This window comes from Arabidopsis lyrata, assembly GCF_000004255.2.
Source record: "Arabidopsis lyrata subsp. lyrata unplaced genomic scaffold ARALYscaffold_4, whole genome shotgun sequence".
Classification (NCBI taxonomy): Eukaryota; Viridiplantae; Streptophyta; class Magnoliopsida; order Brassicales; family Brassicaceae; genus Arabidopsis; species Arabidopsis lyrata.
This window is the reverse complement of record NW_003302552.1, coordinates 18,728,333-18,742,703: the sequence shown is the minus strand read 5'-3', so window position 1 is coordinate 18,742,703 and position 14,371 is coordinate 18,728,333. Positions and strand designations below refer to the sequence as shown.

Genomic DNA, 14,371 nt, shown 5'->3' with positions numbered 1-14,371 from the left:
TTGGATAGACATGCCAGTCACGCAATGCCATTACACCCGGCCATTGCTGCTCAGTTGGTGTTCCTAACAATCTCCAGAACCAAAACAAAACCATAATTAAGATATATTGATACTAGACAGTCTCCGTAATCTAAATGAGTTCACGAGAACTGAACCTAATGAGCTAAAGTCCTAAACTGGTTCCTGTATCACCCATCGATAATTCAGAATCCAAACATTGCTTTGTAGACTTTTCCATAGGTTCCTTCACCGACTTTTTCAAGCTTCACGTACTTCTCCATTGATTGAGAATTTGATTTGAGATTGTAGAAGATTGATGATGGTGATTGAGTTTGGGTCTTATAAACGCTAAGCCCCTATTCGATTTTAGATCTGGTAAAAATTAAGGCGCCTCTTTGCTTTAACGTTAACGTTTTTTTTCTCTCGTGTTTCCCGCTCCTTCAGGCTTTGAATCCCTCGCACGCTTCACACGTTTACCAATATTATTTTATTAGTCAAAAGTCATTTTAAATTTCATGAGTTTGAGTCTTTATGATATTGATATGGCTAAATTAATCTGTTTTTTTTTTTTATTATAAAAAAGAAACAGATATATAAGATTTTTGGTTAGAGTATGTTTAGAGAAGTTCAATGTGGGATTTATAGATTTCAATAGTATTCATGTTGAATGTTTAGTGGAACAATAGAATGGAACCTATGGCTATGCATATGAGTTCTTTGATGCAAATCCAGTTCTGGGTACAAAAAGCCAAGCTCATCTATCCTTGCAGCCGCAACCATATTAAAGTCCAAAGAGCCATGTTTGTTATGCTTCTATCTAAAGTCGTCTATGGATATGAGGGATGACAGAATGAATTTGGAAGTGAAGAACTGAAACATGTTTATTGATCATGCCGTGAAGCATATGATGAAAACTTATACTACTTAATTAAACACTAGAAAATACAAAATACAAAATAAAAAACAATACCATGAGATCTATGCTTCTACTTCTGAAGCTAATTTTAGTTATAAGTTTTTCAAAAAATAATAATTTAGTTATAAGGATTCAAACACCTAAAGAGCAATTACTTTATCAATAATTCTAGGTCTATGGTAGAATGTGCAAGTCATGCAATTTCACAAAGTCATAAAATCAGTTTATGTAATTTACATTAAGGGATTCTAAAATTTAGAATGGGTGAGGGAAAATAGTTGTAATGGAAATAGATAAAAGTGAAAAGGAAAAAACACGGTTAGAAGCAAAATTGTGTGTTTCATGTGGAAATTAAACAATGGCATTATTGTTTATTATTAAAAAAAAAAAAGTATTGGTCCACCAAAAAAGAAAAGAAAATTAGAATAATGAAAAAAGAAAACAAAAATAATATTGAATGATAGGGCATATTGACTAGGGAAAGAAAATGGTAGCCAAAAAATGAGTTAAAAGACTTTAAAGTTGATTGTGAACAACCGTTACTGATTTACTAGGGTCAATAAAAGTTATTAACACACCATTTTATCCATTTGTTTTTCTTCAAAAATACGAAATTAGTAAATTACTTTGTTTTATTGTGCGTTACATTAGAGTCTTGATCATGTAAAGGCCACTCAAATCATCATCACCACCCTACAAAAAAAAAAAAAAAAACTAGAACAAATTGCAGAAACACATTTATTGTTAATTATTAACAAAAATGTCGAGGCCAAAAAGACAGCTCTAACGAGCGATTGCATGGTTGACACGTGTACACTTTTAGCGGCGTTAAAAGATACGGTCTACGTAGTCACGCACACACCCCAAAGTTTCTCTCTACATTTTTCATTTTTTTTATTTATTTATTCATATACAGTATCAAACGGTGACGGTTGAATTATCACCAAAAAATAATCACTAAATATTTCAACCTTTGTAACAGAGAGATCCACTCTGTCACTTTAAACTTTTAGCTGATTTTTTCTGCCTGAAGTTAAATTAAAAATCTCATTTTTGTTTTCCATAATGATGTAAAGAAAATTAATTAAAGCAACAAAAAAGAGATTTTTCAGAGAGAAGAAAAAAAATAATAATAAGAAGGAAAAAAAAAGTCTGGCGTCTTTCCTGCAGAAATCACATTTGGTGTCTGCTGGCTTTGGTCTTTCTCTTTCTCTCTCTCTCTCTCTACTTTTTTGGTTCTGCGATTCCATCAAAACCCTTTTCCCAACAATCTTGGTTTGGGCTAGAGAAGAAGAAAGCACAAGACCCATGTCTGGTTTATACAACAACTCCTCTTACTTCTCTCCTGCTCGAGCTGCTTCTCCTCAGATTAGAAGCACTCCTGAGATCGACAGGTTTGTTTGTTTGTTCCAATCCTCTGATGGTTTCGAGACACTCTTTTATTTGGTTTTTATGTGAAAACCGATCTGTTTCTTTCGTTTCTTGCTTGAACAGTTCTCAGTACTTGACGGAGCTTCTCGCAGAACATCAAAAGCTTACTCCTTTTATGCAGGTCCTACCTATATGTAGCCGTCTATTGAATCAAGGTTCGTCCTTTTTTGAGATTTTGATTCTGATTCGAATCTGTTAAAGTGTGTGTATATACCCTTTATGTTTTCACCAGATTGGGATGACTTTAAGTCCTTACATTTCTTTCTTTTTTCTCAGCCAATTTTCTTACAAAATGTTCAATTTTAGTTAATTCAATTAGTCCAAGAGAGTGAGATCAAGTTCATTGATTTGATTTCTTCAATTTGTCTGATTGAATCCAGCATTACCTACTTTAGTACTGGCCTTTAGTGTCCATTGCATAATATGAATCTTTCTTGATTTGCAGAGATGTTCAGGGTATCTGGAATGATGTCTAACCAAGGATTTGGTGATTTTGATAGACTTCGACACAGAAGTCCCAGCCCTATGGCTTCTTCTAATCTTATGTCTAATGTCTCTAATACCGGGTTAGGTGGCTGGAACGGCCTCTCTCAGGAGGTATCATCATCTCGACCAACCTCTTTCATAGCACTAAGTAATCAGTTTACCTGAATTCTTCAGTGACACAGTTGTATAGTTGGTGATCTGTTTTATGCCATGTTCTAATGTTGTGTAGAGTTCTTAGTTTTTTTGTTAGAGTACTAGAATCATTAATTTTAGCTTATGGCTTTTGCAATACTGATTGATATTACCAGTACTTCTGCTAAGCATGATGAGATAAGCTAAAACACTCAGTTTCTTGCAGAGACTTAGTGGAACACCTGGAATGACAATGGATTGGCAAGGTGCTCCTGGAAGCCCCAGTTCATACACTGTCAAAAGGATATTGCGTCTGGAGATTCCTGTAGATAACTATCCTAATGTGAGTACTCAGGTTTTCTAGTCGCTTTTATGTGTTTACTCATCATTTGCTCCATAGTTTATGATGATATTTCTCAACTTTCCATTCTTATTTCCTCTGTTTTATCAGTTCAATTTTGTTGGACGACTTCTCGGCCCTAGAGGCAACTCGTTAAAACGCGTTGAAGCTACCACGGGGTGTCGTGTATTCATCAGAGGGAAAGGGTCAATCAAGGATCCCGAAAAGGTGAGATCCATGAACCATTTGGGACTTTGTCAAACACTTCCACAGTTTAACCTACTGGTTGGCTCCGAGATGATGTTCTGCTAATTAAAAGAGTATTGAATAACATGTTGTATGATTGTGTATTTGGATGATACAATGTAGGAAGATAAACTAAGGGGAAGACCGGGCTATGAACACCTGAATGAGCAGCTCCACATCTTAATAGAGGCAGATCTTCCAGCAAGTATTGTGGAGATACGTCTGCGACAAGCTCAAGAAATTATAGAAGAGTTACTAAAGCCTGTGGTAACACACATTTTCCTCCTCCAATACTTTCAATCATTTTTTCTGTGATATGTTTTGGTTATCAGTACAAGGCATTAAGAGAATAGTCTCGTCTTCCTTGGAGGGTATTAAATTGAAAGGACACGTTTTTATTTTAGGTTCTTCCGTAGCTGTTTTGCCCCATTGAGACTCTATAGTTATTACCTGTAGGGCCTCTATTCTTTGTCTTAGCGTTCGTATTTCAGTACCATTTTTTGGAGTTTGTGGCTAGTGTTCAATTATGCAGACATGTGTGACCACTACACCAGTCAAAGTAGCAATTGGTGTAATCGCAAACGCCAAAAAATAAGCCATCATTTTTTCAAACACTTCATTGTTATGTCTTTGATATATTCTTTGTTATCAAACGGAAAAGCATATTATGAAAATTTGTATCTCAGTAACATAACATTTTTTCTTTGTTTGTAATAATGAAGGACGAATCGCAAGATTTCATAAAGAGACAGCAGCTGAGGGAACTGGCATTGCTAAACTCGAACAACCTGAGGGAAGAGAGTCCGGGGCCAAGTGGCGGTGGAAGCGTTTCGCCTTTCAATTCAAGTGGTAAACGCCCGAAAACAGGATGCTAAGCAGCGTTTTGTTTGTCTCGCCCAAAACGCTCCTTTAAGCCTTAAAATGGTTTCTTCAACCAAAAGTACATGTCTGCATGCATTACACAGACGCACATGTGTATATCTGGTTTCTCCAGTAGTGGCTGCAATGGTGGTGGTCTGGTCAAGGCCTGCCCTGGTCTCTCTCGGGTGAGCGACCCTGTGGCTTTCGTTTTTCTTCTTCTTTATTTTCATTTTTGTTTTTTTTCCTCATCAGAAATTCATTACAGATTATTAAAAAATATTCATGCAAAAAAAAAAAAAAATTAAGGAAAAAAGGTATGAGATATATATAATATATAGGGAGAAAAAGATGTTGATGCCTTGGGAGGGTAAAGGCTAAAGGGCGTGGACTGAAATTCTTATTGTAAAAACATAAACGAAAAAACACATTTATTGGATTGATTCTTATTGTTTGATTTTTGATACTTTTATGTAAAAGTTTGGTTTATTTTGTTCTTTCAAACATTCTATTTTTTGCCTAGCCCAATGGATATAATGCATATTCAAAAGTCTTTGTGAAGAAATTGCATCATTGAACTTATGAACCATATTTACTTATTCCTTTGATTTGAGATTCATTGGTGATAGTTACTTTCATCCATTTTTGGGATTTTATGGGCTTGTCTCTTCAGTTTGGGTGGTAAGGGCTTCTTGGTTTTGGATGGGACTAGGAGAAACTAACTTCTTAACACAGAACTTAAGTTGAGACATACCCTTTGTGTATGTTGTACATGTATTTGATAGGTAGAAAATGGTTATAGTAAAATTCGGGATTAGGGAACGAAGTACATAGGATTAGGAATCTTGAAGGTACGATCCCCTGTATATTCTCCTTGTAAGTCACTCCATTGGTCGCCTACATTTCCCCATATCCTGTAACCTTCTTCCATCATTTCCTTTCTGACTCTTGTTTTGTATGTTGTTGCGCTTTGTCTTTTGTTATCTGCTGTCCTGCAAGTTATACGTAGTATATTTGTCCTCATTGACTGTGACTTAGTCTTGGTAAAACAACTTTAGAATAAGTATGCTTCTTCATTTTACCTCATAATCAACCTTTCATAACCAGTGAATCCTTGGTTATGCAAATTCTCTACTGTTGCCTGACGAAGGGTCTCTTCGTCTCTTCCGGTTATTAGGAAAACTTTGAAGCCTGTTTCTATCAGTTTATTGAACAATTCAAGAACAGGTTGTATTGCTGGAGACTCTCCTTTCATCGCCCATGTTCTAAATCCGGTTGGATCATAAGGGTCACATCTACATGTTAACACATCATTAGCCACAATATTCTAATTTTTGGTATCCAAAAAGCAGAACATGTTAAAATTAGTTTTAGTACGAAGAAACAAGTGTGTACCGGTGTACGTACCCATATCTCTTAAGGCGATAGTAAAAGACATTTGAGAAGCAAGTATCATCAACATCCAAGATCCATGCGTCCATGCCATCACCAGGGAGGGTTATCTCATTGAGATAAACCCTTATTTGGTCCACAGTCAACTGGACGTCTCTGTCATACTGACCAGCAAGCATATATACCTCAACGTAATGCAGACACTGCAGAGGAACAATGCGCCACGCACGTACATTGTTGGTCTCTACTGCTAGTCTCCAGCTTAAGCAATAACTAGTACCATAATTTCCGTCCATCGGCATCCATGGACTTGTGCCGCTTGCCACTGATGATATTGTTAGGAAAATGAGAAGCAACGTCTCTCTCCTACACTTTTCCATCATTGCTCTTGATTCTTCTGCTTTCTCTAGCTACCCTTGAGGGTTTCATGCAAAATATAGGTAAATATCATGATTAGAGAGTAAGCAAATTTTGTTTGTTTTCTTTTTGTGCAAAGAGCTAAAAAATTTAAGAAAAGAAAATGAAACCTTTACTTTCATTTACACCATTGCCTAACACTTTGTTTTATTAGATTATTTCAAAACAGAACCAACGCCAAAGAACATAAACGAAAGAAAAGTAGTTGACACAAAGAGAGTTTGGTTGTATTGAGTCAATGGTGATACCAAGAAGACTGCTAAGAAGAGAATGTAGTGACGATGCTTGAAAAGTGAAGATCGGAGTAAAAATACCTATTATGTGGTGGCTGCAGGGATCAGCTTAATTAGTAATGTAGTCGTGTTATAGATTAGTATTTAAAGAGTTTTGGTTCGGTAGAAGATTCTGGATGAGGTTTCATCCACTAAGTAGCACCATTTTTACGACCAATTAACTTAATAATTATGAGGTAAGCAAAAGTATTATATATAAAAATTCATGAAATGGGGTCAAAACCAGCACCGAACATATTCACTAACACAGACCAGCACTGAACACATTCACGTATAATCCTTTACTATCTCTAATAATACATCATTGGCATTTACTAAGTGGCGCATATGATATCTTTTAGTTAGTATATAACACTTAAGTGGATGATCTCACTAGTTTTTTTCTCACATATAATATAAAATATATCTATATTGATGATACACCCACGCTTAAAAGCAATTTCCATGGTACAATAATCTACCCAAGTTTTAGGGTTTCACTCGAGAGCCATGCTATTTATTAATGATCATCTAGTATTGGTTCAACTAGTTACATGTGTAAGTGTCTCCCACAATACACAAAAGGATAAACGTATAGTTTCTTAGCTACGAGGGCCTTATTGCTAATTATCAAGAAATTAGTGGGATTGGGCACAAATTTGTCAAACCAACAAAAAAATGGACCGACCAAACTACATACATATATGGATTGGATGCTGACAAGGAATGTTTGTCAACATAAAAGTGGATGACACGTACGTACTAGTCTAATGGAAACTAAGAGTTGTCAACGATACTAAAGTGGCAATTCCGTTAAGAGTTGCTTTGCTTTAATCATTAAAAACTTAAAAACAATACTTCAGCTAAAAGTCTAAAACATTCCCATTAAGCACACTAACCAATTATCTCATCTCATTAACACTCCTTTAGATATTTTTTTCATGTTCTCCTGTCCCTTTGAATTTTCACAGATTTGAATGCCACTCGCAACACTTTCTTCTTCTATCTCTTTACAAAAAAAAGTTTATTGTGTGAGACAATGTTTAAGAAAATGCTTTGTGCGACAGATTGTAGTTCAAAAATCCATTGACGTACATGCCAAAAACAAAGTAATTGATAAAATAAATAGAAGTTTTGTAACATAATAAATTATATATTGAAGCAAACTCATCCCAAACTACTTAAAGAGGTATGGTTTTTGGTCAACGGATTCCCAAACTAATGCAAGTTGGATTTGGAAATTCATTTTGGGTCTGAGGCCTATGGCAAAGGCTCTTATATATGGGTTGCAAACTTGGTGACGGTCGTACGGCTAGCTTTTGGTTTGATAATTGGTCTTCTCTTGGGATCATTTTGGAACTTCTGGACCGTGTCGTCTAGGCATTCCTCTTCATTCCACTGTAGCAGATGTTTGCGGTAATCTTGGTTGGATCCTTCCCTCTGCTAGGTCAAGGAATCCAAGCGTTATTGATCTCCGAAACCAGCTAATTGCCACTCCTCCTCCTTGTATCTCAAGGGGTCCTTACTGCTTCACTTGGGGTTTGCCTAACCAGCGGAAACCTTTTTTCTCTACTAAGACCACTTGGAACTTCTTTAGGCCTTCTCAGATCAGGAAATTTTGGTATCCGGCTGTGTGGTTCAAGAGCTCTGTGCCTAAGCAAGCTTTCACCTTTTGGATCGCAACTCTTGATAGACTTCCTGTTCGTGCAAGACTCGCTAGTTGGGGTTTAAACACTACTTCTCTCTGCTGCCTCTGTAATTTGCAAGAAGAATCCAGAGATCACCTACTGCTTCATTGCTCTTTTTCTGAACAGGTTTGGTTCCTTGTCCTCCATAGACTAGGAGTCTAGGACAACCCACTTGTTCCTCTGTCTCTACAACCCTGAAGCGTATTTGTACTCAGGCTACTGTTTACCTTCTATGGCGCGAGAGAAATAATTATTTGCATAATTCAGTTTCTTGTTCAGTCCCTATGGTCTTTGCCCAGATTGACAGGAATGTTAAAGACACTCTCCTTTCTCGTAGATACCGGAAAGGCTGCGGAAGACTTTTGTCCCAATGGTTTGCTCGTATTTAACTCTTCTCTGTTTTGGTAATATGTGTTTCAATATGGCTTTTTAATTTTTTTGGGCCGTTGAAGCTTTCTGCCTGTTTGGCTGTGTAATTAACTCTTTCCTTTTCAAGGTAATATATATTCACAGATTATCCAAAAAAAAAAAACTCATCCCTTTCACTTCTACCTCCTCCTGCATATTGCTTCTAGAAGAAGTCTAGCTTTTTAAATGCTTCAAGTCTCAACATGTTTTGGTCAAATAGACGCTTTTCAAAGCTGCTTTGTCTTTTCCTTTTCCCTCGTGCAGGTTTCTTGATTTGGACCAAACTTGGAACATAAAAACACACATTTGGCCGACATTTTCTGTCTACATGTACTTTGATATCCATCCTCTCCAATGATGATAAATGTTTTGCGATAGAACTCTTCTTCAAAACCCATGGCAATTTTCTTCTCCTCGTCAATGAAGAAACCGTCGCATATATGTGGAACGTCTATCCTAGGTCGTTTCCATTCTCAAGAACATGCTCCACGACACCATTTCAGCATCAATCTTAGTCGTAATCCATATATCAAACTCATTCCAATCTGATTCGTAATGCTGAAATAAAGCTGCAAAGCTTCTCTTCTTTAACACAAGATAAAGTTACAATTTCATACTCATGATCCATATATAAGGCTAGACGGCAAAGGCAAAAGCGGCCCAAATCTCTCTCTTGTAAAATCAAAACATATGATGTTATCGACAATATCGTCTTCTGCGTTCCTTTTTTTAGCACACCAGTAAGTGTTTCCGTTGAGAGAAACACCACAGTCACCACAGCTTATACACCAGTGTGGAGTAACATCAAGAGTTGTCCATGAATCAAATTTAAAATCGTAAATTTCATACCAAAAAAATTATTTTTTGGGTGCTCCTCGGAAATAATCTATATATTATCCGAGGTGCGGATTCCAAAAGACAACCCTTGTATCGTCTTCTTTCAAGATGCATAACAATAAACCCTCACAGTGAAAGACTTGAGATATCTTGACTTGTTCATCAAGGAAACAAGGTTTACGTTTAAACGCTATAGATTCTTTTTTCTTTCTTCTTTTTCTTTTCTTTTTAAACGCTTTAGATGGATCAACGTCGTCAACTACGACCCTCATCAAATAAAGATCGAAATTCATCATAGCGATCATCATGGACTCCTCTTCTCTTGTTGCTGTTTTACTAATGTACAACTTCAGAAAGCTCCTACTTTTGGATAGAGTGTTCCAACTTTTGCAAGTTAATCTCACTGCTCTCAAAGATTTCAAAGGAACCCTAACAAAAATCTCCTCTATCAAAACCGTCGGAAGATTAGAGATCATGGTCGTCATTGTTTCAAATTGCAACAATGGTTTTGTTTTTTCTTTCTCTGATATCATGCGGCAAAGGGAAATGATAGTATACCAACACACACCAATTGAAGACACAAAAACCCTAAATAAAGCTAAGCCAATCGTGGGCTTTAGAATCTAGTTAGGCTTTTAACGATGTTATGTTTTCCATGGCTTCACTTTTACCTTCCTACTTTGAAGAAAAATAATCTGGACCAGCTTATTTCCTTTGACCTTTGCATGTACATCTCTCGCACCTAGCTATTAACTATACTGAAGAGTTGGAATTTACCGAAGATTGGATATAGTCTTAGTTACGTTATTTAAGATCATTGAGTTTGTTGCATACATCAGTCTTGTCTTTGCTCAAGTACTTAAGATTTATGTTTCAACTTTCAAGATTTTCTGAAAAAGGAGAACAAAGCAACAGTAATCAACATCATCATCATCAATTCGTTATCCTATCAAAAAAATTACAATAAACATTTGTGTACTGTAAATGTTGTGCAGAGCTAATCAATGATTCTCAGAGTATCTAGGTAAGGTCCCTTTAGATTATAAAAGAGAGAGGGAGACAGATAGATTTGATGATGCATCTTCTCTGCCTCCAATGTATTGTTGAGTTTTACCAAAAAACTATTTCTTTGCCGCCAAATCTGCACCACTCACGTATCTTGCTACAAACGAGACGAGCCTGAACGGAGCACCAATAAGTGGAGCGTCCGCCAGAGGCACACCAGCACTTACTTCGTCTTCTCCAGCTACTACAACCTGTGATTCCACGTCTACTTCCCCATTCGCGTTCAGAGAGAGCGGCACCGTTTCTTCTATTTCGCCTTCTGACAAGTTTCTCTTTATCAATGCAGTATCCATGTCCTTAGAGTTATCAATTCTAATCAACTCGTCGTGTATGGGTATTTCTTCTAAGGATTCAGACTTCTCTACTTCAATTGCTAGGCTCTCAGGGGAAGCATGCTGCGACTGGTTTAGCTTAATACACAGCTCGTTCACCTGATAATAATAACCAGTAAGATTTTCAATCATCCCAAAACAAAGTTACTCAGTAAGATCTATAGTAGTACAACTTACCTTTTCAACAAGTTCAGCATTTTCAGTGATAAGCTTTTCCACTAGAGTACAAGCTGCTTCAATCTGAGAGTTTAATTCTTCCTCAGAAGCACCCTATAATATATCAACCATCACAAACCGTTTCATGCATTTCTGAGGTTCTTGCATATTGGAAGTATTCAAAGTCTAACCTTTGCGTTACTATCATGGTTTTCATGCTGGACTTGAAGACTGGATACAGTTTCCTTAAGACTCTGATTCTGCTCTAGAAGATTACTCTTAGATTCTTCCAACTCCGTAACCTGCCAAACTTTGTTTTAATCTTCATATCAGACTAAATCTATGCAGTATTATGCGTAGTAGCTTCCTGTTTTACACGAGTAAATCACTAAACATTCACTTAGGAGGCTACAGTGACGTGTTCAGATGCAATTTCGTAAACTATCCTTGGAAATGAGAAAACCAAATTAAGTTTAATGAGACACATACCTGTGCTCGTAGCCTTGCAATTTCATTGTTCAGGCTAGATATCATTTCTCTGGATGACTTCTGCAGGATTAAATGTGTATGATGAGTAAAACATGCCCATCTTATTCTAACTCTTAGGAGACTCAACTTAAAATGAGTACCAAGATTTTTATAGTGTAAGATAGAGTTACCTCCTCAGCCACCAAGGATTCTTCATCATGTTGAAGTTGTTGAACTTTCTTTTCTAGACTCACCTGATTGAAATCATGCAATTTTTACAAAGATTATTCAACGAGAATGCATTATAACAGAAGAAGATGGAACTCTTATCTCTAATGAATGGAGACATACCTCTTTCTGAGTGAAGGTAGATCTTTCATCTAGCAATTGTCTCATTTGGGCTTCTGTACTAGACTGTCAAATTTCTATAAATGTCAGAACTACACAGCATCTTCAGGCATATGAAATGTAATGTAACATCTATAGCGATCTGATATGTCCTGACAACATGACTTTCTTTCACGTAAGCTAAGACCAAGTCCTAGTCTAGAATGCTAAATACCGGTAGTAGGTCCTAATCTACATACTGGGGAGATAATTAGGAAACAAACCAAGTTGAACAGATAAAAGGAACGTTCATATGATCACACAAAGGAGAAACTGTAGTACTAAAAAAATGATCCCACTGTGAAGATCTCTCACCATTTCGCGAAGAAGCATGTCGTTCTTGTTTTTATACTGCACAAGTCTTTCCTCCAACTTTTCCTGCATAAATACAATGTTATTTTGACCTCCAACTTCTAGATGATCCTAAAAAAATAAGAAAGCTATGGATACGGCTTTATGCAATTTTCTTCACTAACTTCGTTTTGTTTGTGAGCTTCATTTTCAGATCTCAAATGTAAGAGCCTTTCTTCCAACCGTGCCTGTGAAACACCATGTAATTTTGACCTTCAGCTTGCAGATAATGCAGCAAAATAGTAAAGTTAGGGGTATGGCTTTATGCTATTTCTTCACTAACCTCATTTTGTATGTGATCTTCATTCTCTGTTCTCAAATGCAAGAGCTTTTCTTCTAACAATGCCTGTAATACACCATGTAATTTTGACCTTCAGCTTGCAGATAATGCAGCAAAATAGTAAAGTTAGGGATAGGGCTTTATGCTATTTGTTCACTAACCTCATTTTGTGTGTGAGCTTCATTCTCTGTTCTCAAATGCAAGAGCTTTTCTTCTAACAGTGCCTGTAATACATAATGTTATTTTGACCTTTAGCTTGCAGATAATGCAGCAAAATAGTAAAGTTATGGATACGGCCTCATTATTTATGTTATTTCTTCACCAACCTCATTTTGTATGTGAGCTTCATTCTCTGTTTTCAAATGCACAAGCCTTTCTTCTAAAAATGCCTGTGAAACACCATATTATTTTTATTTTTCAGCTTGCAGATGAAGAAGGAAACAGCAAAGTAATGAAAAAGGCTTTAATCTAATCTTCACTAGCCTCTTTCTGAATGTGAGCTTCATTCTCGGTTTCCAAGCGTCTAACATTTTCTTCAAAACCAGCCTATCAAGACAAGGAATTCATTCTTTACTATTCAACTGTGGAAAGAAATCATGACTAGATGGAGAGATTATCTTTATGATAAAAAAATGTTTGAGAAGAGAATATCACCTCTTTCTGAAGGTAGGAACCATTTTCCTCACGTAACTGTTTGATTGTTTCTTCCAACAGCACCTACAACAGCATTACAAACTAGTATTGAGATCCAAGTGAAAAGATAGAAAAAAAACAGACTCTTCATGGCAGTAAGGAAGAAAATTTGTCGATATTTCACTCAGGAAAGATGAAATATACTACTGTTAACTAAAAATTTATCAACCAATTTATATAGATAGAAATGATAAGTTTTCTTTCTGCATACAACAACATAGTTTTGTTGTTCTTCTTTAACCTTTCTCTTCTTTATTAGCCTATCTCAAATTCCAAAGAACAATTATCTACTCTGCATACACCAAAAAAAAAAAGAATGTACATACAAGACACAGTAGGAAATCTCACCTCACTTCCCTGAGACTTGTTCTCAACACCAGAATCATCTTCCTGCTTGAAACAAGAAGATTTAAGAGTATCAGACAACGACGGCTCATACACTATCCCATAGTTTTTGTCAACCATCTCTACACAAACCAAATGAACTCTCTACACATCAGTTACAATAAAGTAAACACACACATAGTAAAAGGATCTGTTCCAGCAGATGAATCGAAATTTCATTTAATCAAATCATACAATGTGGCATAAATATGTCAACAAAATCCTACTGCATTGACATATAAACTACGAAATGAATCAAATTTACCCCAATGTCCTATCATCAATCCAATGCAGCAATGTTCCAATCGATCGTCAGAGATATAAAGAACTCACAGTTGCGACGACATTGATCTGATGAGATGATTGCGACTCATCGACATCTGGACGTTCGCTAATTTGAGGAACGTCACCATCTCCGATATGATTTTCATCAGCGAAGGTCGTTGCACCGGAAGCTATAGCGTCGTCAACACGTTTATTATTCGGCTTATTCTTCTTTTTCTTGTTTCTCTTCTTCTTCTTGTCGTCTTCCATACCTACCTGATCCAGCTTCCAAACGTATCAGTTTTGGATTCAAAACAAAACCAAAAAAAAATCCAAACTTTATCTCATCCAAACTAGCAAAATCGATGATAACGAAGTCAGATCTGAATGATTTGAGGAATAACAAGAAATCAAATTGGAAGGCAAAAAAGAGAAATGCGTGATTGGTAAGCTCACTTTACGATGGTGAAAGAGGTCGCCGAACGGGAAACGTTTAGTCCTTTCTTTTAGTCGGACGTCTTCCCCAACCAGCAGCGAACAATTGTATTAAAAGAGTCTCCTTTTTTTT

The 14,371-nt window shown here is 36.5% G+C and overlaps 4 protein-coding genes across 7 annotated transcripts; 1 reads left to right on the top strand and 3 right to left on the bottom strand.

Moving 5' to 3' along the window:
* Positions 1-1,928: 1,928 nt before the first annotated feature.
* On the top strand, positions 1,929-4,888 carry LOC9315824 (KH domain-containing protein At2g38610). Its single transcript, XM_021029425.1, has 7 exons — positions 1,929-2,310; positions 2,411-2,502; positions 2,793-2,944; positions 3,192-3,308; positions 3,417-3,533; positions 3,675-3,818; positions 4,274-4,888. The coding sequence occupies exons 1-7, from the start codon at positions 2,225-2,227 to the stop codon at positions 4,424-4,426; spliced, it is 861 nt and encodes a 286-aa protein (XP_020885084.1). The 5' UTR covers positions 1,929-2,224; the 3' UTR covers positions 4,427-4,888.
* Positions 4,889-5,118: 230 nt separating this feature from the next.
* LOC9315823 (acid phosphatase 1) lies at positions 5,119-7,177 on the bottom strand. Of its 2 annotated transcripts, none has more exons than XM_002879710.2 (4): positions 6,533-7,177; positions 5,817-6,211; positions 5,492-5,704; positions 5,119-5,401 (listed from the first exon to the last, which is right to left on the bottom strand). In XM_002879710.2, the coding sequence occupies exons 2-4, from the start codon at positions 6,182-6,184 to the stop codon at positions 5,224-5,226; spliced, it is 759 nt and encodes a 252-aa protein (XP_002879756.2). In that variant the 5' UTR covers positions 6,185-6,211; positions 6,533-7,177; the 3' UTR covers positions 5,119-5,223. The 2 variants fall into 2 exon arrangements, with proteins under 2 accessions (XP_002879756.2, XP_020885085.1); XM_021029426.1 differs by having other exon boundaries at positions 5,817-6,216; positions 6,533-7,176.
* Positions 7,178-8,705: 1,528 nt separating this feature from the next.
* Positions 8,706-10,207, bottom strand: LOC9315822 (F-box protein At2g38590). The gene is given in 5 exon segments (XM_021027264.1): positions 8,706-8,917; positions 8,919-9,051; positions 9,053-9,159; positions 9,161-9,214; positions 9,216-10,207. Coding segments are annotated over 5 exon segments (1,203 nt in total). The 5' UTR covers positions 9,957-10,207; the 3' UTR covers positions 8,706-8,749.
* Positions 10,208-10,319: 112 nt separating this feature from the next.
* Positions 10,320-14,352, bottom strand: LOC9317670 (putative leucine-rich repeat-containing protein DDB_G0290503). 3 transcript variants are annotated; one of them, XM_021027262.1, is made up of 16 exons: positions 14,260-14,350; positions 13,873-14,079; positions 13,504-13,545; positions 13,117-13,179; positions 12,946-13,008; positions 12,789-12,851; positions 12,624-12,686; positions 12,466-12,528; positions 12,308-12,370; positions 12,147-12,209; positions 11,796-11,858; positions 11,636-11,698; positions 11,466-11,525; positions 11,168-11,278; positions 10,998-11,090; positions 10,320-10,919 (listed from the first exon to the last, which is right to left on the bottom strand). In XM_021027262.1, the coding sequence occupies exons 2-16, from the start codon at positions 14,071-14,073 to the stop codon at positions 10,545-10,547; spliced, it is 1,449 nt and encodes a 482-aa protein (XP_020882921.1). In that variant the 5' UTR covers positions 14,074-14,079; positions 14,260-14,350; the 3' UTR covers positions 10,320-10,544. The 3 variants fall into 3 exon arrangements, with proteins under 3 accessions (XP_020882921.1, XP_020882920.1, XP_020882922.1); XM_021027261.1 differs by having other exon boundaries at positions 10,348-10,919; positions 13,504-13,548; positions 14,260-14,351; XM_021027263.1 differs by lacking the exons at positions 12,466-12,528; positions 12,624-12,686 and having other exon boundaries at positions 10,348-10,919; positions 13,504-13,548; positions 14,260-14,352.
* Between the last annotated feature and the right edge of the window lie 19 nt (positions 14,353-14,371).